The sequence below is a fragment of the Zonotrichia albicollis genome, chromosome 30 (assembly GCF_047830755.1).
Source record: "Zonotrichia albicollis isolate bZonAlb1 chromosome 30, bZonAlb1.hap1, whole genome shotgun sequence".
Lineage (NCBI taxonomy): Eukaryota > Metazoa > Chordata > Aves > Passeriformes > Passerellidae > Zonotrichia > Zonotrichia albicollis.
This window is the reverse complement of record NC_133848.1, coordinates 4,947,675-4,967,079: the sequence shown is the minus strand read 5'-3', so window position 1 is coordinate 4,967,079 and position 19,405 is coordinate 4,947,675. Positions and strand designations below refer to the sequence as shown.

The window sequence follows — 19,405 nt, the reverse complement described above, 5'->3', positions numbered from 1 at the left end:
GGGGTCCCAGGTGACACTCAGGATCCCCCAACTGCAGTTTTGGGGTGTCCTGGGAGGGTCTCAGGTGACACTCGGGGTCCCTGGAGGGTCCCAGGTGACACTCAGGATCCCCCCGGTGCAGTTTTGGGGTGTCCCGGGAGGCTTTCAGGGCCGCCCCGGTGCCGCGGGCAGCAGCAGCGGTTTGGGGAGCAGGGGGGGTTTCATGGACACCGAGCGCTCCAGGGCTCCGGGCCGGGGTCCCCAGGGTGTCCCCCCCGGTGTCCCCAGCGAGTGCATGCGGGTGAGGCCCCGCGGCGGCCCGGGGGGGCTCACGGGGGTCCCCCCCAGCGAGTAGCTCTGCGCCAGCGGCCGCCGCGGGGCCGGGGGGCTGTCGGGGGGCACGTCCAGGCGCACCGGGGCGCGGTCGTGGGGGCCCAAAGGGGGCGCGGGGCCGCGGGGCAGCACCCGGTTGGCGAAGGAGCCGCTGCCCGGGGGGGTCCCGGGCCACGCCGAGCCCCCGGGCAGCCGCTGCAGCGTCTCCTCGCGAACCGCCCTGCCCGGCGGGCCCGGCCCGGGGGGCTCCGCGGGGCCGCGCCGGGGCTCCCGCTCCCGGGGGGCGCGGGCCGGGGGCAGCGCGGGGGGCTCGGGCTCGGGGCCGGTGCCGGTGCCGCTCCCGTCCTGCGGCGGCAGCGCGGGGTACAGGCGGGGCACGGGCGGCTGGCTCGGGCTCCGGGGGGCGCAGGGAGGATCCGGGGGCGCTTTGGGGACGGCGGGGCGCTGGCAGCAGGTGGCCAGCAGCCCGGTGGCCAGGGCGCCCACGGCGAAGGCGCCCAGCACGCAGCCCACGAGCACCGGCACCGGAACTGTCGCTTCTGCACCGGGCCCGGGTTGCCGCACCCCTGCAGGACCTCCCGTCAGCCCGGTGTCCCCCACAGAGACCCCTCGGTCTCCTCTCCCATCCCTTCTCCTGTTCCTGGGGTCCCTCCTGCTCACTGGGTCCCCCCACCCCACAGTCCCTCTCCATCCCTTTTCCCCCCTTGGGATCATTATCCCACCCCAGGGGTCCCTCTCCTGTCCCTGGGGGTCTCGTATTTGTCTCTGGGACACCACAATCCCCCCCCTCCAAGTCCTTGGTGTCCCCCTCCCCAAACCCTGGGGTCTCCCCCCACCCCAGGGTGCTCAGACGATGTCACTGACCGTGGGCCAGGTCTCCATCCTCGTCACCAACCCTTGTAGGCCCTGTGAGAGCAGAGCAGGGTCAGGCCAGGCCCCTCCACGTCCCTTGGAGCCACCAATGTCCCCTCCACGTCCTTCCCATCCTCTGGCATCACCCACGTGCGCCACCCCAGTGTCACTGTGGTGCCACCTCAGAAATCCCCAAACATCCCCAGTGTCCCCGGTGTTCCCCCACTTCACCTTGGCAGGTCCCGCTGATCCCGAGCGATCCCTCCATGTCCTGCTGGAAGCCACTCCTGGGACACAGAGGGGACATCACCCGCTGTCCCCAGCGTGTCCCCACACGCCCCGGGGGGTCGGGGATGGGAGGGACAAAACTCACGGAAGGTCCTCGGAGAAGGGGACGCAGCCCCTGGAGGGCAGCCAGACACAATAGGGGTCTCGGGCAGCCAGGCAGCTCCTGCGGGGACACGGGGACACAGCTGCCATCCGTGTCCCTGTGCCCGTGTGTGCCCGTGTCCCCTCCCCTGCCCTCGTGCCCTTCCATGACCTTGCACATCCTTGTGTCCCTGTGCATTGCACACTCATTCCCTTGCACATCCCCGCTCCCTCCCGCTCCTTTCCCATCCCTCCCGGCCCCGCTCACCCTCGGCAGGAGCCGTGGTGGCCGCAGCGGCTCAGGGGCAGCCGCAGGAGGCACCCGGCGAAGGCCACGATCAGCTCCTGGCCCGGCAGGTGCAGCTCCAGCCCCAGCACCCGGCTGGGCACCCCGGACCCCCGCGGGCTGTGGCACCTGCACCCGAGAGCGCTTGGGGTCAGCACAGCCCCCCTGAGACCCCAAAACCCCGATGGGCTGTGGCAGCCGAGAGCACCCAGGGTCAGCACAGCCCCCCTGAGACCCCAAATCCCCTTGGGCTGTGGAACCTGCACCCGAGAGCACCTGGGTTCAGCACAGCCCCCTGAGACCCCCAAATCTCACAACCCCACACTTCCTGAGAGCCCCCCAGCCCCCACAGTGCCCAGAACCCACCCCCAGGTCCCCCAACCCCTCAGTGCCCACCAGCCCCCTCCAGCATCCCCCGAGACCCCCAAACACCCTTGGGCTGTGGCAGCCGAGAGCACTTGGGGTCAGCACAGCCCCCTGAGACCCCCAAATCCCCTTGGGCTGTGGCACCTGCACCCAGGGTCAGCACAGCCCCCCTGAGACCCCCAAATCCTCACAGCCCCATAGTGCCCAAGAGCCTCCCAGCACCAGCAGCTCCCACAGTGCACAGAACCCACCCCCCAGGACCCCCAGGCACCCCTCAGTGCCCACCAGCCCCCTCCAGCATCCCCTGAGACCCCCAAATCCCTGTGGGCTGTGGCACCCGCACCCGAGAGCACCCGGGGTCAGCACAGCCCCCCTGACACCCCCAAACCTCCAAATCCTCACAGCCCCACAGTGCCCAAAAGCCCTCCAGCTCCAAGAGCACCCAGAACCCACCCCCCAAGCCCTCCAACCACCCCCAGGTACCACTCAGTGCCCACCAGCCCCTTCCAGCACCCCCCAAGCCCCCCAGAACCCCCACCCTGGGTCTGCCCCTCACCGCCCGGGGTCGTAGAGGCTGATCTCCTCCAGCAGCAGCGTCCTGTCCCTGCTGTCCCTGCTGTCCCCCAGCTCTCGGGGGTCCCTCGGTGCCGGGGTCCCCCCGGGGGGCTGCGTGGCCTCGGGGCTCGGTGCAGCTGCCAGGACCTTGAGCAGCCGCCCGTCCTCGGCGCCCAGGAACAGCACGGTGTGGTTCCCGCGGGGCCCCGCGCCCGTGTCCGCGGCCAGCTGGGTCAGCCTGCGGCAGGACAGGCTTTGGAAAGCCGGGCTTGGGGCTCAGGGGCTTCCTGCAGCCTCCTGTGGCCCCACACACCCTTCTCAATGCACAAGGAGCATCCCCACCCTGCAGCGCCCGAACCTCCTCTCATGAAATATTCCCTGTCCCCACGGCCACTCCTACAAATCCATCCCTTTTTATTGCCTTTTAACGAATTCACCCTTTCCCACAGCAGAGAGGAAAGAGTTCAGATCTCTCAGTGGGATGTTTTTCTTTCAATTTTTTTTCTGGTTGTAAATGTTTAGGGGGGAAAAAAAAATCACATAATGTATCACTCTTGAAAGAAAGGATAGAAATGTGTTCCCTCATGACAGCTTGGCTAAGTGGACTGTCTAAATATAAATACATAAATATCTATACATTTATATAAAATGCATTATTATATTATATTATATTATATTATATTATATTATATTATATTATATTATATTATATTATATTATATTATATTATATTTTATAAATATATTATTCATATAAACATTAATATAAAAATAAATTCATATATAATCTATTATATATTATAATAATATAATAATATAACATATGTATATAATATATTTATATTATATATAACATGATATAATATAATGCATTTATATAATATATAATATATAATATATAATATATCATATATCATATATCATATAATATATTTATATAATAATATATAATATTTATAGAAATATTTATTAATATTTATATGTGAAGTATATCATAGTATGTTTATATATCTTAATATTTATATAAATATATAAATATATATATAAAGATACCAGGTAAAAAAGCAATACTGGGGCAGCTTACAGTGCACCATGGTGATTTAGAAAACCAACTTCTGATAGCAGCTCACTTCTTAAGTCCATCCCACCCCTGAGGCCACCTTGTCCCCAAAGCCACCCTGTCCCCGAGGTCACCCTGTCCCCAAGACCACCCTGTCCCTGAGGCCACCCTGTCCCTGATGTCACCCTGTCCCTGAGGCCACCCTGTCCCCACACCTGGTGCCGGTGTGGGTGAAGAGGGGCCTCCCTCCCGCGGGTCCCACAGCTCCGTGCAGCAGCGGGTGCTCCTTGGCGAACACCAACGTCTCATCGGGGAAGTCGCCAGAGGTGACAACGCCAGCAGCAGGTCCCATCCCGGCACAGCAGCCCGGCCTGCGGCACAGCTGGTGTGGGGATGCCATTTCTGCGGCACCCAGGGGTGTCCCGGTGTGGGTGGGGGTACCCGGGTGTACCTGGGCTGGGGGACCCTGTCCTCTGGCACCGGGCCCCAGGCGGTGCCGCGGGGCTCGGCGAAGGGGCCCTCGAAGGAGCGCTCCACGTCCGCCAGGTAGAAGGCGCAGACGGCCGAGCCGGGGATGCTGCGGGGACAGCAGGGGGGGACAGGATGGCCTTGGGTTGAGCAGGGCCCCGCCGTGTCCCTGGGGTGTCCCCAGGCTCTGTTTCTCTGTGTGTGTCCCCTCTGTGTTCCCATTTGAGTCCATCCCCACGTCCCCCTGGACAATCCCTTTCTGTGTCCTCATGTCCCCATTTGAGTCCATTCCCATGTCCCCCTGGACAACCCCCTCCCTGTGTCCCCATGTCCACATGTGAGTCCCTACTCATCACCCTGTCTTCACATCCCCATGTCCCCGAGGTCCTCATGTCCCCAGGTCCCCTGGTCCTCATGTCCCCATGTCCCCATGTCCTGATGTCCCCAGGTCCCCAGGTCTTCATGTCCCCAGGTCCCCTGGTCCTCATGTCCTCATGTCCCCATGTCCCCATGTCCCTGTGTCCCCATGTCCCCACATCCCCATGTCCCCATGACCCCATGTCCCACATCCCCATGTCCCCATATGCCTGGGTCCCCATATCCACACATCCCCATGTCCCCACATTGCCATGTCCTGATGTCCTGATGTCCTGATGTCCCCATGACCCCACATCCCCATGTCCTGATGTCCCCATGTCCCCACATTGCCATGTCCTGATGTCCCCATGACCCCACATCCCCATGTCCCAACATCCCCACCTCCCCATGTCCCCGTGTCCCTGCCTGTTGGGTTGGGTGCCAAAGAGTGCCAGGACAGCGGGGCGCCCGTGCAGGGTCTGTGGCGGTGTCACAGCCTCCAGGACATCGAAGTAGAAGACGGTGTCCCCAGGGACGGAGCACTGCAGCCGCACCTTCAGGAAGGACGTCCAGCGCCGCTCCAGCACCCGCGGGGACCCGCCGCGGTCATTGCGGCACACCCGGGCCACCCGCGCCACCAGCACCTGCATGGGCATGGGTCAGCACCTGGACACCCTCAGGGTCACCTGGGCACCCTCAGGATCACCACCTGGACACCTGGGTCATCAGCACCTGCACAGGAACCTGGTCAGCACCTGGACACTCTCAGGGTCACCTGGGCACCCTCAGGATCACCACCTGGACACCTGGGTCATCAGCACCTGCATGGGGATGGGTCAGCACCTGGACACCTCAGGGTCACCTGGATACCCTCAGAATCACCACCTGCGCCACCAGCACCTGCATGGGGATGGGTCAGCACCTGGGCACCCTCAGGGTCACCTGGATACCCTCAGGATCACCACCTGGGCCACCTGGGCCACCAGCACCTGCACAGGAACCTGGTCAGCACCTGGACACTCTCAGGGTCACCTGGGCACCCTCAGGGTCACCACCTGGGCCGCCAGCACCTGCATGGGGACTGGGTCAGCACCTGGACACTCTCAGGGTCACCTGGGCACCCTCAGGGTCACCACCTGGGCCACCTGTGCCACCAACATCTGAATGGGGACTGGGTTAGCACCTGGACACCCTCAGGGTCACCTGGGCACCCTCAGGGTCACCACCTGGAGGTGTCCTCCACCCAGGCCCTCAGGGCCACCAGCACCTGTACAGGAACTTGGTCAGAACCTGGACACCCTCAGGGTCACCACCTGGACATGTGGGGTCAGAACCTGGACACCCTCAGGGTCACCACCCCGGCCACCCAGGCCACCAGCACCTGCACGGGAATGGGTCAGCACCTGGACACCCTCAGGGTCAGCACCTGGACACCCTCAGGTCACCACGCAGGCCATCTGGGCACCCCTGGGCATCATCACGGTCCCCCAGACGCCTCCGGGGGCACCCACAGGCCTGACACGCTGGTGAGAGGCTCAGGAGTCTCCCCTGGCTCAGCCCCAGGGTGGGGGTCCCTGGGTCCCTCCCTGTGCCCCCCATGCCCTGTGCCCCACCTTGCCCAGGGCGCTCAGCTCCACTGCCACCTCCCTGAAGAAGAAGTAGACGTAGGGGCCGTAGGGCAGCACCTGCACAAAGTGGGGTTCTGGGGGGCAGGGGAGGTCGGAGGGACCATCAGCTCCTGCCACCTCCTGTCCTTGTCCCACAGCCTTGTGCTCAGCCCCTCCCCTGTACCCCCAGATTGCAGCCCTGCACCCCCCGACCCCATCCCCGCAGACCCCTGCACCATTGTGACACATCCCTCCACACCTGTATCCCCTTCCCCACACCCTCCTACACCCCTGTACCCCCATCCCAACATCACAGACCCCCAGAGACCCCCATCCCGTTCCCACAGACCCCCATAGACCCCCACCGACCCCCATCCCACCCCATAGACCCCCACAGACCCCCTGCACCCCATCCCATCCCCACATCCCCCTGCCCCATTCTGCCACATCCCTCCACACCTGTAACACCTGTAACCCCTTCCCCACACCCTCCTTCACCCCTGTACTCCCATCCCACCCACACAGACTCCCCAGAGACCCCCATCCCACCCCATAGACCCCCACAAACCCCCTCAGACCCCCCCAGACCCCCCATTTTGGGGTACCCTGCAGCCAGCGGGAGCTGTACTTGAGGGTGCGCAGAGGAGCCTGCCCGGGGCTCAGGCTGCGGTAGATCACGGCGTCACTGGCCTGGAAATCGGCCACGGTGGCCGAGTACAGGCTGCCATCTGCGGGGGGAGACACACCGGGTCACCCCCGGGCCCCCCCGGACCCCCCCGTGCCCCCGTGCCCCCCAGCACCCACCGACAAAGAGAGCCACGATGCTTTGCTTGGCATCGAAGGGACACCGTGCCTGGCCGCTGACCTCGTCACCCTGCTGGGCCAGGCTGCTCACCTGGGGGGGACACACCCAGAGACCGTGAGACCCCTCCCCAAATACTCAGCAACCCCTTTGTGCCATCCCAAACCCCATCGGGGTCCCCCCAGTGCAGTTGGGGTGTCCATGTCTGAGAACCTCCATGCCCTGGGAATTGCTTTGCTGGGGTTGAGACCCCCCAGGCACCCCCAGGAGGCTGCTCAGCTGTGGGGGGACACGTCCAGAGGCCGTGAGACCCCTCCCCAAATACTCAGCAACCCCTTTGTGCCGTCCCCAACCCCATCGGGGTCCCCACGATGCAGTTGGGATGTCCCAGGAGGGTCTCAGGTGACACTCCGGGTCCTGGGAGGGTCTCAGGTGACACTTGAGGTTCCCCCAGTGCATTTTTGGGCATTTTTGGGGTGTCCTGGGAGGATCTCAGGTGACACTGAGGGTCCCAGGAGGGTCTCAGGTGACACTTGGGGTCGCCCAGGTGCAGTTTTGGGGTGTCCATGGCTGAGAACCTCTGTGCTCTGGGAATTGCCCTGCTGGGGCTGAGACCCCCAGGACCCCCCCTCATTTCGGGGGTCCCCCCACCTGGTACGTGCGGCACAGGGGGCTGAAGGCGTTGGTGCCACAAGCCAGGAGGGTCTCGGCGTCGCGGGGCACCAGCACTCGGATGTAGTTGTGACACTCGTCCTGTGGGGAGGGGACACAGGTGGCCCTGGTGCCACCACATCAAACCCCGCACCCCAAATTCCCAAATTCCTGCACCCCAAATCCTGGTGACGCCCCCTTACCTGCCGCCGGCCCCGCATGGCGCAGTTCTGCCTGTCCTGCGTCTCCCAGGTGAGGTGCTGCCAGGTGAGATGTGCCAAGGGAGAGTGGGCACGGGGACGCTCGTGTGTCCCCCTGTGTGTCCCCTGTGCCCCCAAGGGTCACTGTCCCCATCCCCCCTTACCCGCTCCGGGTACAGCGTCCCTTTGTCCTGCCGCAGGTTGAAGGCATAGATGTGGTCCCTGGAGGGGAGACTGAGTGTGCAAGGGCACACAAGGGTGTGCAAGGGGACATGGAGTGTGCAAGGGACATGGGGGTGTGCAAAGGGACATGGGGACAACATGCACAAGGGGTGTGCAAAGGGACATAGGGAGTATGCAAGAGGACACGGGGGTGTGCAAGGGACACAGGGGTGTGCAAGGGGACATGGGGGGCCTGTAAGGGGACACAGGGGTGTGCAAGGCACAAGGGGACAACACAGACAGGGCGTGTGCAAGGAGACATGAGGTGTGCAAGGGGTGTGCAAGGGGACACGAGGGTGTGCAAGGGGACATGGGGGACATGTAAGGGGACACGAAGGTGTGCAAGGGGACACGGGGACAACACGCACAGGGTGACAGCGCGGGGCTCACGCACTGACAAGGGCGCAGGAGCGTGTAAATCCTTGCACAAGCCCAGCTAAGGCTGCCCCACACCGGAGCCGTGTTCCGGCACACCGGGCGCTCACCGGGCGGCCACGAAGAGCGTCCCGTTGAGCCGCAGCATCCGCTGGAAGTCCAGGCCGAGCCGCGCCGTGCCGTTGTCCCCCCGGAGCCCCCCGAAACGCGGGTACGCGGCCGTGGCTGCGGGGCGGGGGGGACACGGTCAGAGCCCGGGAACGGCCGGGATCAGGGTGTGAGAATGGGAAACGGGAATGGACCGGGGTCTGAGAACGGGAACCGGGACTGGCATGGGCTGCAGCGAGGCCAGGGCTGGGGGCAAGGCAATGGGGCAGGACTGGGATCAGAATTAGGGTTGGGGGCTAAGACTGAGGTCGGGATTGGGGCCAGGATTGGGGCTGGGATTGGGGTTGAACTGGGATGGAAGCTGGGAATGGGGCTCGGATCGGGACCAGTATCAGAACTGGGACTGGGACTGGGGCTGGGACAGGGATTGCAGCCAGGATCGGGATCAGAATCGGGGCTGGCATTGGGATGGGACAGGGATTGCAGCCAGCCCCACCCCGGGGCCGCCCCCCAGCCCCGCTCACCTGCCAGCCCCACGGTGCTCCGAGCCACCAGGTCCCTCGGGAAGGACTGGGCGAGGGTCCCGGTGAGGAGGAGGAGGAGGACGAAGAGCAGCGGGACCCCCGGCATCGCGGGTGGGGCTGAGAGCGACCCCCCCGCCCCGCCCCGGGCTGCGAGCGGGGGGAAACTGAGGCACGGGGATGAGAGGTGGAGTGGGGACAGTGTGGGGACAGCGTTCCCAGTGTCCCCATTCTTCTCAGTGGTTCCCATTTCCCCAATGTTCCTGTCCCAAAGTCCCCAGTGCTCCCAGTGCTCCCAGTGCTGCTGCCACCAGTGCCGGGACATTTCCCCCAGCACCCCCAAACACCCCCCTACACCCCGACCCCGCACCCCAAGTACCCACACGACACCCTCACAACACTCAGCGTCCCACCCAAAGCCCTAAAACACCCCTAAAACACCCCAAAACCGCCCGTCCCCATGGTCTGTACAGCGCCCTACACACCCCCTGCCCCAGCACCCCACAACACCTAGCCTGCACCCCAAAACTACCCCAAAACCACCCCAAACCTACTCCAAAACTACCCCAAAACCACCCCAAACCTACCCCCTGCTCCAACACTCCACGATACCCAGCCTACACCCCAAAACTACCCCAAACTCACCCCAATACCACTCCAAATCACCCCAAACGCACCCCCTGCCCCAGCACCCCACAACTCCCAGCCTGCACCCCAAAACCCACCCCAAAACCACCCCAAAGCCACCCCCTGCCCCAACACTTCACAATACCCACCCTGCACCCCAAACCCACCCCAAAACCACCCCAGAATCACCCTAAACTACCCCAAAACCACCCCAAAACTACTCCAAACCATCCCAAATCACCCCAAACCCACCCCCAGCCCCAACACCCCCCCAACCCCCGCCCCTCCCGGACCCCTCGGCGCTCGGTACCGGCTCCGCTCCCCGCTCGGTGCCGAGCGGCTCCGCCCCGGAACGGGCCGGGACCGGGCACCGGCCGGAGCGGGGGCCGGTGGGGGGCGGGACCGGGGGACCCCCGTGGGGACGGAGAGCCCCCGGGGCTGCCCCCGCGGCCGCCCTATAGATAGGCGTTAATCCCCGTTAATGAGATGATCCTCATTAACTGCCGAGCCCGGGGGTGGGGGTTGGGGGGGGGGTTTTTGCACGCGCGTGTGCGCGGCTGTGACACCCACCCCACCCCCCCATGGTCGGTGCGCGCTCCCGCGTGTGTAACCGGCGGGCGCGCGCACGGTGCGGCGGCCACCCCGTGTGTGTCCCCTCTGTGTGTCCCCCTCTGTGTCACCTGCACCGTGGTGTGGCCACTGAGAGTTACTGGGACGTACTGGGACGTACTGGGAGCACTGAGATGCCCCCCCCACCCCCTCGGTGTCACCGCTCAGGCTGCGCTGTCCCCGAGTGTCACCTCGGGGGGTGGGGACAGGGCAGGGGTGGGAGACGCTGGGGACACCCCTGAGGGTCGGGGGGTGCTGGGGGGGTCCCAGGGGGCGGGCACGGGGTGACATCTGCTGGCATGGCCAGGGATGGCACCGCTCGGGGATACGGGGGGGCGGGGTCCCCTCGGAGCGATGGTGGCAGCCCTGGGGACACGGCGGTGTCGCCGGAGTCTTGGTCGTGTCCCTGAGGGTGGCAGGTGACAGTGTCGCCAGTGGGCGAAGGCGGAGGACGTGGACACACACAGGACACACGGGGGACACAGCGGACATGAACAAGACACACACAGGACATAAGGGACACACAGAGGACACACGGGGGTACACATGGGACACACAGAGGACACAGGACACACCGGGACACACAAAGGACATAGGAGACACACACAGGACACGGGGACACAGGACAGAGGGACACCCACAGGACATGGGGAACACATGCAGGACACGGGGACATCCACAGGACACACGCGGGAGCGCGCACCAACCATGGATAGAGGGGACGCACACAGGACACGGGACATATGGGACACACGGGGACACACACAGGACAGAGGGACACCCATAGGGCACACGGGGGACACAGACAAGACACGAGGGACACACACAGGACAGAGGGACACACACAGGACAGAGGGACACAGAACCGTCCCCAGTCTCCGCTGCCCTCCCGAGGGCGGAGCCATTCCCGGCGGTTCCTGCAGGGGGCGCCATCCCGGGCTGGGTTGAGACCCCGCCCTCATAATGCGTCAAGCCCCGCCCACTCACCAAGAGGCCCCGCCCCCTGTCATGGCGGGCGCGCGCGTGCTCGTGCACGTGCGGCGCGCGGGGGCGGGGGTGGCGGCGGCGTTCGGGCAGGTCCGGGGGGGACCGGGGGGAACCGGGGGGGAACCGGGGGCAATGGGGGGGGTCTGGGGGCAATGGGGGTAATGGGGGGGCAGTGCAGGGCAGGGGAGCGGGGACAGCGACAGCGCGAGGACGGTGACAGCGCGGGGACAGTGACAATGACAGCGGTGACAGCGCGGGGACGGTGACAGCGGTGTCCCCGCAGAGTGTCACCGGCGTGTTCTGCCCCGCGCACACCGACGTGGCCCTGGTGAGCTGCGGGCTGGAGCGCGGCCGCTTCCTCATCTCCGATGTGCCCTTCCCCGGCTCCACCGTCACCGTCCTCAAGGTGCCACCAGCCCCGGTGTCCCCCCCTCGGTGTCGGAGCCATGGCACCCCTGACATCGCCTGTCCCCGCAGAGACCCCCGTTCTGCCCCGCCAAGCTGGGAGGGGACACGCCGGGTGACCGGGGGGGACACGCGGGGGTGACAGCCGCGGTGGCCGTGCTGCTGGAGGCCACCTGCGGCCACGTCCTGCTGACCCGCCGGGCCACCACCCTGCGACACTTCCCCAACGTTTGGGTGCCACCAGGTGAGCGCAAGGACGGGCGACAGCAGCTTTGGGGGGGGGGGGGGGACAGACATTTTGGGGTCCCCTGACCGCTGTCCCCCCACTCAGGTGGGCACTTGGAGCCAGGAGAAGAGGTGAGGTGACACCGCGGGGAGGGCAGGGGGTGCCCAGGTGAGCTGGGGACACCTGTGACACCCCGACCCCCCCAGCTGGTGGCCGCGGGGCTGCGGGAGCTGGCGGAGGAGACGGGGCTGCGCCTGGAGCCCGGAACCTTCTCGTGGCACCTGCTCGGCCTCTGGGAGGTAACGACCCCTCCCCAAAGCGGGGCTGGGCAGGGGGTGACACCCGCAGGTGGCCGCTGTGTCCCACGGGTCACCCCTGCTCCCCGCAGTCGCTGTTCCCCCCCTCGCTGAGCTGGGGGCCACCGCGGTGCCACCACATTGTCACCTACCTGGCGCTGCGCTCGGCCGAGCCCCGCCAGCGGCTGCAGGTGGGGACAACTGGGGGGGCACCTCTGAGAGGGTCCCTTCATGGGTGGGGGGCCCCTCCGGGGTGGGGGGCACCTCCATGGGTGTCCTCTGTGGGTGGGGGCACCTCCAAGGGGGTCCCTCCGTGGGTGGGGGGTCCCTCTTGGTCTTGCAGTCCCTCTCTGGGGGGGGGTCCCTCTGAGCATGGGGGTCTCTCTGAGGGTGGGGGTCCCTCCATGGGTTGGGGGCACCTCTAAGAGGGTCCCTCAATGGGTGGGGGGTCCCTCTTGGTCTTTCAGTCCCTCTCTGGGTTGGGGTCTCTCTGAGGGTGGGGGTCCCTCATGGCCGGGCTGTTCCTCTCCTGGAAGCCCCTCCTGAGGCTGGGGTCCCTCCAAGGGTGGGGGTCCCTATGGAGGTTGGGGTTCCCCCCCACCGTGGGGGTCTCTCCCTCCACGAGGGGTCCCTGCCCAGGCCCGGCTGTGCCCGAGCCCGGCTGAGGTCAGCGCCGTGGCTTGGCTGGAGCCTCCGGTCCTGGAGGCCATCGCTGCCACGGAGGATGGAGCCGAGGGACCGGGACCGGGACAGGGACAGGGACCGGGATTGGAATCATTCCCCGGCGAGCTGCCGGCCACCATAGGGTGAGACCCCTCTGCCACCCTGGGGACAGCGACGCGAGGCTGGAGAGCCCCTGGGGCTGCCCAGCCCCGTTCCTGACCCCGTTGTCCGGTGCAGGATCACGGAGCTGAGCCCCGACGGCCTCCGCAGCTCCCGGATCGCCACCAGGACCCTCCTGCGCCGGGCCCCGGAGCGCGGCCCCGACCTGGAGCGCGTCAGCACCGGCACCAAATTCGCGCTGGGCCGGTGGCGGGCGGGGCCCGGCCGGGGGCAGGAGCGCGAATAAAATCCCGGCGGGATCCAAACCCGTCCTGGAGTGGGGTGTGCGTGGGGTCGGGGGGGTTCCAGGGGAATGGAGAGGGTGCACCCCGTTCCCCGGGCTGTGGGGATGGGGACACGGGATGGGACACAGGGTGGGAACACAGGATGAGACATGGGATGGGGAGATGGGACACAAAATGGGACCCAGAATGGGACATGGGATGGGACACGGAAAAGGACACAGAATGGGGACACGGGACACAGAATGGGACACGGAAAGGGACACGGGATGGGGACATGGGACACGGAAAGGGACAGGGGATGGGGATATGGAAAGGGACACAATGGGACACGGGATGGGGACACAGGACACAGGAAGGGACATGGGGTGGGACACAGGATGGGGATATGGGACACGGGATGGGATATGGGATGGGACACGTGTTTGGACACAGGATGGGGACACAGGACACAGAATGTGACACGGCCACATGCGTGTCACAATTTCCCGGTTTAATGCCACAGCCCCGCTCCCGCCTCGGCCCGCAGGATCCGCAGCAGCGCGGCGTGCACGCCCTCGTCCATGAATCCCTACGGAGGAAGGAATGTGGATTTTACCAGAATCCCACCCAAAACTATGTCCCCACCCCCCAGAGACCCCGGGCAGGGCCGGGGGGTCCCACCTGGGCAGCCTGCAGGAGGTGGCTCCGGTACACGGCCACGGTGTCCCGGTGCTGCTTCTGCTGCACCTGGAGGGCACAGGGTGGCACTGGGTGACTCAGAGTGACAGGAGGTGACAAAGGGTGACACGGTGTGACACCGGGCGCTGTCCTCACCTCCAGCTGCAGCTGGAGCCGGGCGCTCCTGCCCCGCAGCCCCAACACCTCGGCCGAGAGTTTCTCCGTCTCCACCAGCAGCTGCTTCAGCTGGGGGGGCAAAGGCAGGGGCAGAATTGGGGGGCTGGGGGGGGGGTTGGTTGCTCTCAGAGCCCCTTTGGTCCCTGCCAACCCCCAAGGTCCTGCTCAGTTCCCCCCGAGGTCCCCCCAAATGGGGCTGGGAGGGGGAAGAGGATGGGATGGGGATGGGATCAATGGTAACAATGGGATCAATGGGATGGGATTGATGGGATCAATGGGATGGGATGGGATCAATGGGATGGGATCAATGGGATGGGATGGGATCAATGGGAAAGGGGACAGGGATGAAAATGTTGATGGGAACAGTAGTGAGAAAGGGGTGATGATGATGATGATGATGATGATGGTGGAAAGAGGACTGGGAAGGGGATGGTGATGGGAGGGACATGGGGATGCATATGGGAGGAAGAGGAAGATGGGAAGGGGTCAGCTATGGGGACAAGGATGGCAGGAGGATGATGACGGGAACGGAACTGGTGCTGGGAAGGTCCCGTCCCCGTCCCCGTTCCCGTCCCCGTCCCCAGCCCGTCGCTCACCTTCCCGTCCTTGTCGCGGCAGGCGCGCTCCAGCCGCCCCGCGCGCTCCCGCAGCGCCGCCACGCTGCGCTCCAGCCCCTCCGCCGTGACCCGCAGCTCCCGCAGCTCCCGTTCCCGCCCGGCCGCCCTCTCCTCGGCCGCCGCCGCAGCCTCCCGCCACCGCTCCGCCTCCGAGCCCGGCGGGACCCCGGCGGTGCCGCGCTCCGTGCCCTGCCCCTCTCCTGGTTCTCCCGGTTCTGTCCCGTCGCTCCCGGGGGTCTCTCCGGCCTCTCCCTCCTCCATCTCCGTGATGAGCTGCAGGGCCTCGTGCTGGGAGCGCACCAGCGCGTCCAGCCGCCGGTGCAGATCCCGGAGGATCCCGGCGCCGCTGTCGCCGCCCGCCTCCCGCACCCGCGCTCCGAGCCCGTCCCGCAGCGCCCGCAGCTCCCGGCGGAGCCGCCACGCCTCGTCCCGCTTACCGGGATCCTCCCGCAGCTCCCGCAGCTCCCGCTGCAGCCGCTCCCGCTCCCGGCCCAGCCGCGCCAGCTCCACCAGGAGCTTCCCGTTCCCCTCCCGCAGCTCCAGCAGCTCCTTCTCCATCCTCCCGCCCTCCCTCAGTGTCTCCTCCCGGTGCTTCCCTCCCGGAGCTGGCTCTGTGCCGTTCACCGAGCACCGGCGGAGCTTTTCCAGGAGGGTTCGGGATCCCTGGAGCATCCTGGCGTGGATCTGGTCCTGCTGCTCCAGCGCCTGCTCCAGCCCCGCCGCCAGCTGCTCCCAGGCCCGGAGGGAGCGCTCGGATTCCCGGCGCAGCTCCCGGCTCCGGGACAAGGCTCCGGCCTTCGCTTCCCGCATTTTGGAGCATTCCTCCCCCAGCCAGGCCAGGAACGGGATCAGCGCCGGAGCCTCGGAGCTGCCTTGTCCTCCTCCTCCTTCCCACTCTTCATCCCTCGTCCTCTTCCTCAGCTCCGCCACGCGCCGGGCCAGGAGCTCCAGGCAGGCACCGTCATCCTCCTCATCCTCCTCATCCTCATCCTCCTCCCGACCCGGCAGGAGCCGCACGAGCTCCCGCAGCCGCCGCCGGACGCCCTCGGCAGCTTCCTCCATCCTCCGGCATTCCAGAGTCTTCCTCGCCAGCTCCTCCCGCAGCCGCCGGGCAGCGCGTCCGTCCCGCTGCTCCTCTTCCTCCTCCTCCTCCTCTTCCTCGCCCTGGATTCCCACCTTTCCAGCACCATTCTCTGCAGGAGGGAGCAACACAATCCCGTTTTCCCAATTTTCCCTATTTTTTCAAATTTCTCCCCATTGTTTTCCCATTTTTTCGCTTTTTTTGGGGAGGTCTCACCTCTCCTTGGGACCTTCTGGAGAGCCCAGCTAGGGACGTCTCCTGTGACATTCCCGGTGACATTCCCGGTGACATTCCCGGTGTCCTTGTCCCCCTTGTGGCCCTGCAGCAGCTCGGCCACTTCCAGGCTGCCGTGAGCAATGGCCAGGGCCAGCGCCGTCCTGAGCGGGGATGTGACACCGAGGGACAGGGGGATGTGATATGGAGGGACAGGGGGATGTGACACGGAGGGACAGGGGATGTGACACGGAGGGACAGGGGGATGTGACACCGAGGGACACGGGGATGTGACACTGAGGGACAGGGGGATGTGACACGGAGGGACAGGGGGATGTGACACCGAGGGACATGGGAACAGTGAGCAATGGCAGGGGGTGGCACAGGGGCACAGTGACAAGACGGCACCGTGACACAGTGACACAGTGGCACAGGTGACTCCCATCCCTTCTGTGCATTGGTGACACCACAGAGCGATGTCCCTAGGGCATCCCAGTGTCCCCAGTGTCCCCAGTGTCCCCTGTCACCCACCTGCCATCCCTGTCGGCCAGCCCAGGCTCGGCCCCACGCCGCAGGAGCTGGGCACACACAGCCACGTGGTTCCCCTGTGCTGCCAGCATCAGGGGGGTCTGCCCGTGCTGGGGGGACACGTGGGGTGACCACCAGCCCTCGCTGTCCCCTGCCACCCCCCGCTGTCCCCCTGTCCCCACTCACGGCGTCGGGGACATCCAGCGGGGCCTCGTGGTCGCAGAGCAGGAGGACGCTGGAGGCGCAGCCCGAGGAGGCTGCGGGGGGACGGGGTCACTGCAGGGACTCTGGGGGACCCCCCTGGTGTTCCCCAAATCCCGGGGTGTCCCCGTGTCCCCCCCTCACCTGCCCAGTGCAGCGGAGTCCGGTTCTGCCCGTCCACGTGGCGCTCGTTGGCTCCGTGCTGGGGGCACAGCGGGAATGGGAATGGGAATGGGAATGGGAATGGGAATGGGGATGGGGATGGGATTGGGATGGGAATGGGAATGCCCCCCATCCCAGCCCTGTTCCCATCCTTATCCCCATCCTTGTTCCCTGTCCTTGTCCCCATCCCCACTTCCATCCTCATCCTCCTCTGCATCCCCATCTGTGTCCTTATCCCTGTCTCTATCCTGATCTCCATCCCTGTTTTCACCCCCAGCTTCATCCCAATCCAGTTCCTGTTCCCATTCCATCCCATCCCATTCTCATCCCACTCCCATCCCATCCCATTCCAATTCCAATTTCAACTTTCCCAGTTCAAATTCCCTTTCCCATCCCATTCCAATTCCTGCTCCCATCTCGCTCCCTCCCATTTCAGTTTCCATTCCCGTTCCCATCCCATTTCCATTTCCATTTCCATTTCCATTTCCATTTCCATTTCCATTTCCATTTCCATTTCCAATTCCAATTCCCATCCTGTTCCCCTTCCAATCCCACCCCATTCCCGTCCCTCTCCATACCTGCAGCAGCACCTTCACGCACTGGGGCTGGCAGGCGATGGTGGCCAAGTGCAGGGCGGTGCTGCCTGTGGGGACATGAGGGGCTGGGGACACTCCTGGGGACACCTGCTCCCCTAAGGGACACCCCCAGGGGACACCCTGCTCCATCAGGGGACACTCCTGGGGACACCTCCTCCCCTAAGGGACACCCCCAGGGGACACCTCCTCCATCAGGGGACACTCCTGGGGACACCTGCTCCCCTAGGGGACACCCCCAGGGGACACCCTGCTCCATCAGGGGACACTCCTGGGGACACCTGCTGCCCTAGGGGACACCCCCTCCATCAGGGGACACCCCCTCCTCAGGGACACTCCCCAGGGAGGACAGCTCTGGTGTCCTCCAGAGGTGACACAGGGACCTGCCTGGATGTCCCCAAGGTGTCCCCAAGGAGTCCCCACCCACCGTCATCGTTGCTCTCATTGACGGGAGCCCCGTGCTCCAGCAGCAGCGTCAGGCACTCGGTGAGACCCCCGGCCGCGGCCAGGTGGAGCCTGGGGGAGGTGACAAGTGGCCGTGACCGGTGTGTCCCCCCCTCCCGGCCCCTGCCCGTGTCCCCCCGGCGGTGACATACGCGGATTGTCCCCTGGCGTTGAGCTTGGCGGGGCGGGCGGCCTTGCGGGCGGCCAGGGCGGCCACCCGGGCCACGTCCCCTCGTGTCACCGCCTCCAGGAGCTTCTGGTCCTGCCGCGTCCAGCTCTCCATCTGCTGGGGAGGCGGGTCCCCAAATCCAGGACAGGACCCCAAACCCAAGCAGGACCCCAAACCCCAGGACAGGACCTCAAAGCCCAGGACAGGACCCCAAACCCCAGGACAGGACCCCAAACCCAGGACAGGACCTCAAACCCCAGGACAGGACCCCAAACCCAGGACAGGACCCCAAAGCCCACCCCAAGACAGGACACCCCCAGTGCGGGTCCCCTCCCCGCATCTCCTGCCTCAGTTTCCCCACCCCGCGGGGCTCGGTGCGGGATCCGGGATCCCCGCGCAGCCGGGAGGGGGCGGAGAGGCCGGAGCGTGTCCCGGCCTGTGCCCGCCCGGCTGGTTTGGCGAGTGCCACCGAGCTGGGCTGGGCTGCAGCGTGGCACCGGGAGGGGCGGCACCGGCACCCGGGACCGGGGTCTGAGAACGGGAACCGGGACTGGGATGGGCTGCGGGAGCTGCGAATGGGCAAGGCAATGGGGCAGGATTGGGGTCAGGATTGGGGCTGGGATTGGGGTCAGGATTGGGGCTGGGATTGGGGTTGAACTGGGATGGAATTTGGGAATGGATCGGGACCAGCATCAGAACTGGGATTGGGGCTGGGATGGGACAGGAATTGCAGCCAGGATCGGGACCAGAATTAGGGCTGGGAGTGGAATTGGGATGGATTTGGGGCTGGGACAGGGATTGCAGCCAGGATCGGGACCAGAATTAGGGCTGGGAGTGGAATTTGAGTGGGATCGTCGGTGCTGGATTGGGGTCGGGACTGAGGCAGCATCGGGGCTGAGATCAGGGCTGGCACCGGGATTGGAATGGCAGCTGGGATCGGGACTGGGATGGCAGCCGGCACGGGCTGGGATCGGGATGGGGATCGCAGCTGGCATCGGAATGGGATCAGAACCGGGATCGCAGCTGGGATCGGAATGGCAGCTGGGATCGGAATGGGATCAGAACTGGGATCGCAGCTGGGATCGGGATTGGGATCGCAGCCGGCGCGGCCCCCCCGTTCCCCGCCGGGACTCACCGTCACTTGCGAGCTGGAGCAGGAGAACATCCTCTTCATGGCCGGGACCCCCGCCCCGGGATCCCCGGACCCCTCCCCTCCGTTCCCGGCCCCCCGACCCC

General features: G+C 65.3%; 3 protein-coding genes across 6 annotated transcripts; 1 reads left to right on the top strand and 2 right to left on the bottom strand.

Annotated features, from left to right (window-relative positions):
- Window positions 1-10,510, bottom strand: SEMA6C (semaphorin 6C). Of its 3 annotated transcripts, none has more exons than XR_012577312.1 (18): window positions 9,114-9,416; window positions 8,592-8,706; window positions 8,049-8,106; window positions 7,888-7,944; window positions 7,685-7,786; window positions 7,036-7,126; window positions 6,837-6,959; window positions 6,238-6,326; window positions 5,051-5,268; window positions 4,251-4,376; window positions 4,015-4,170; window positions 2,742-2,978; window positions 1,802-1,948; window positions 1,538-1,615; window positions 1,396-1,451; window positions 1,177-1,218; window positions 95-878; window positions 1-64 (listed from the first exon to the last, which is right to left on the bottom strand). XR_012577312.1 is itself a non-coding variant. In XM_074529131.1 (18 exons), exons 2-18 carry the CDS (start codon window positions 9,217-9,219, stop codon window positions 145-147), a joined length of 2,535 nt encoding a protein of 844 aa, XP_074385232.1. In that variant the 5' UTR covers window positions 9,220-9,277; window positions 10,048-10,510; the 3' UTR covers window positions 16-144. The 3 variants fall into 3 exon arrangements, 2 of the variants coding, with proteins under 2 accessions (XP_074385232.1, XP_074385231.1); XM_074529131.1 differs by adding an exon at window positions 10,048-10,510 and having other exon boundaries at window positions 16-878; window positions 9,114-9,277; XM_074529130.1 differs by having other exon boundaries at window positions 16-878.
- A 770-nt stretch (window positions 10,511-11,280) lies between these two features.
- On the top strand, window positions 11,281-13,351 carry NUDT17 (nudix hydrolase 17). Of its 2 annotated transcripts, none has more exons than XM_074529199.1 (8): window positions 11,281-11,423; window positions 11,617-11,739; window positions 11,811-11,982; window positions 12,070-12,095; window positions 12,171-12,263; window positions 12,353-12,451; window positions 12,900-13,066; window positions 13,161-13,351. In XM_074529199.1, exons 1-8 carry the CDS (start codon window positions 11,310-11,312, stop codon window positions 13,327-13,329), a joined length of 963 nt encoding a protein of 320 aa, XP_074385300.1. In that variant the 5' UTR covers window positions 11,281-11,309; the 3' UTR covers window positions 13,330-13,351. The 2 variants fall into 2 exon arrangements, with proteins under 2 accessions (XP_074385300.1, XP_074385299.1); XM_074529198.1 differs by having other exon boundaries at window positions 12,825-13,066.
- A 323-nt stretch (window positions 13,352-13,674) lies between these two features.
- ANKRD35 (ankyrin repeat domain 35) lies at window positions 13,675-18,355 on the bottom strand. Its single transcript, XM_074529140.1, has 11 exons — window positions 18,153-18,355; window positions 17,984-18,072; window positions 17,542-17,606; window positions 16,946-17,003; window positions 16,787-16,857; window positions 16,604-16,710; window positions 16,076-16,236; window positions 14,758-15,971; window positions 14,141-14,230; window positions 13,988-14,053; window positions 13,675-13,895 (listed from the first exon to the last, which is right to left on the bottom strand). Exons 1-11 carry the CDS (start codon window positions 18,281-18,283, stop codon window positions 13,818-13,820), a joined length of 2,130 nt encoding a protein of 709 aa, XP_074385241.1. The 5' UTR covers window positions 18,284-18,355; the 3' UTR covers window positions 13,675-13,817.
- Between the last annotated feature and the right edge of the window lie 1,050 nt (window positions 18,356-19,405).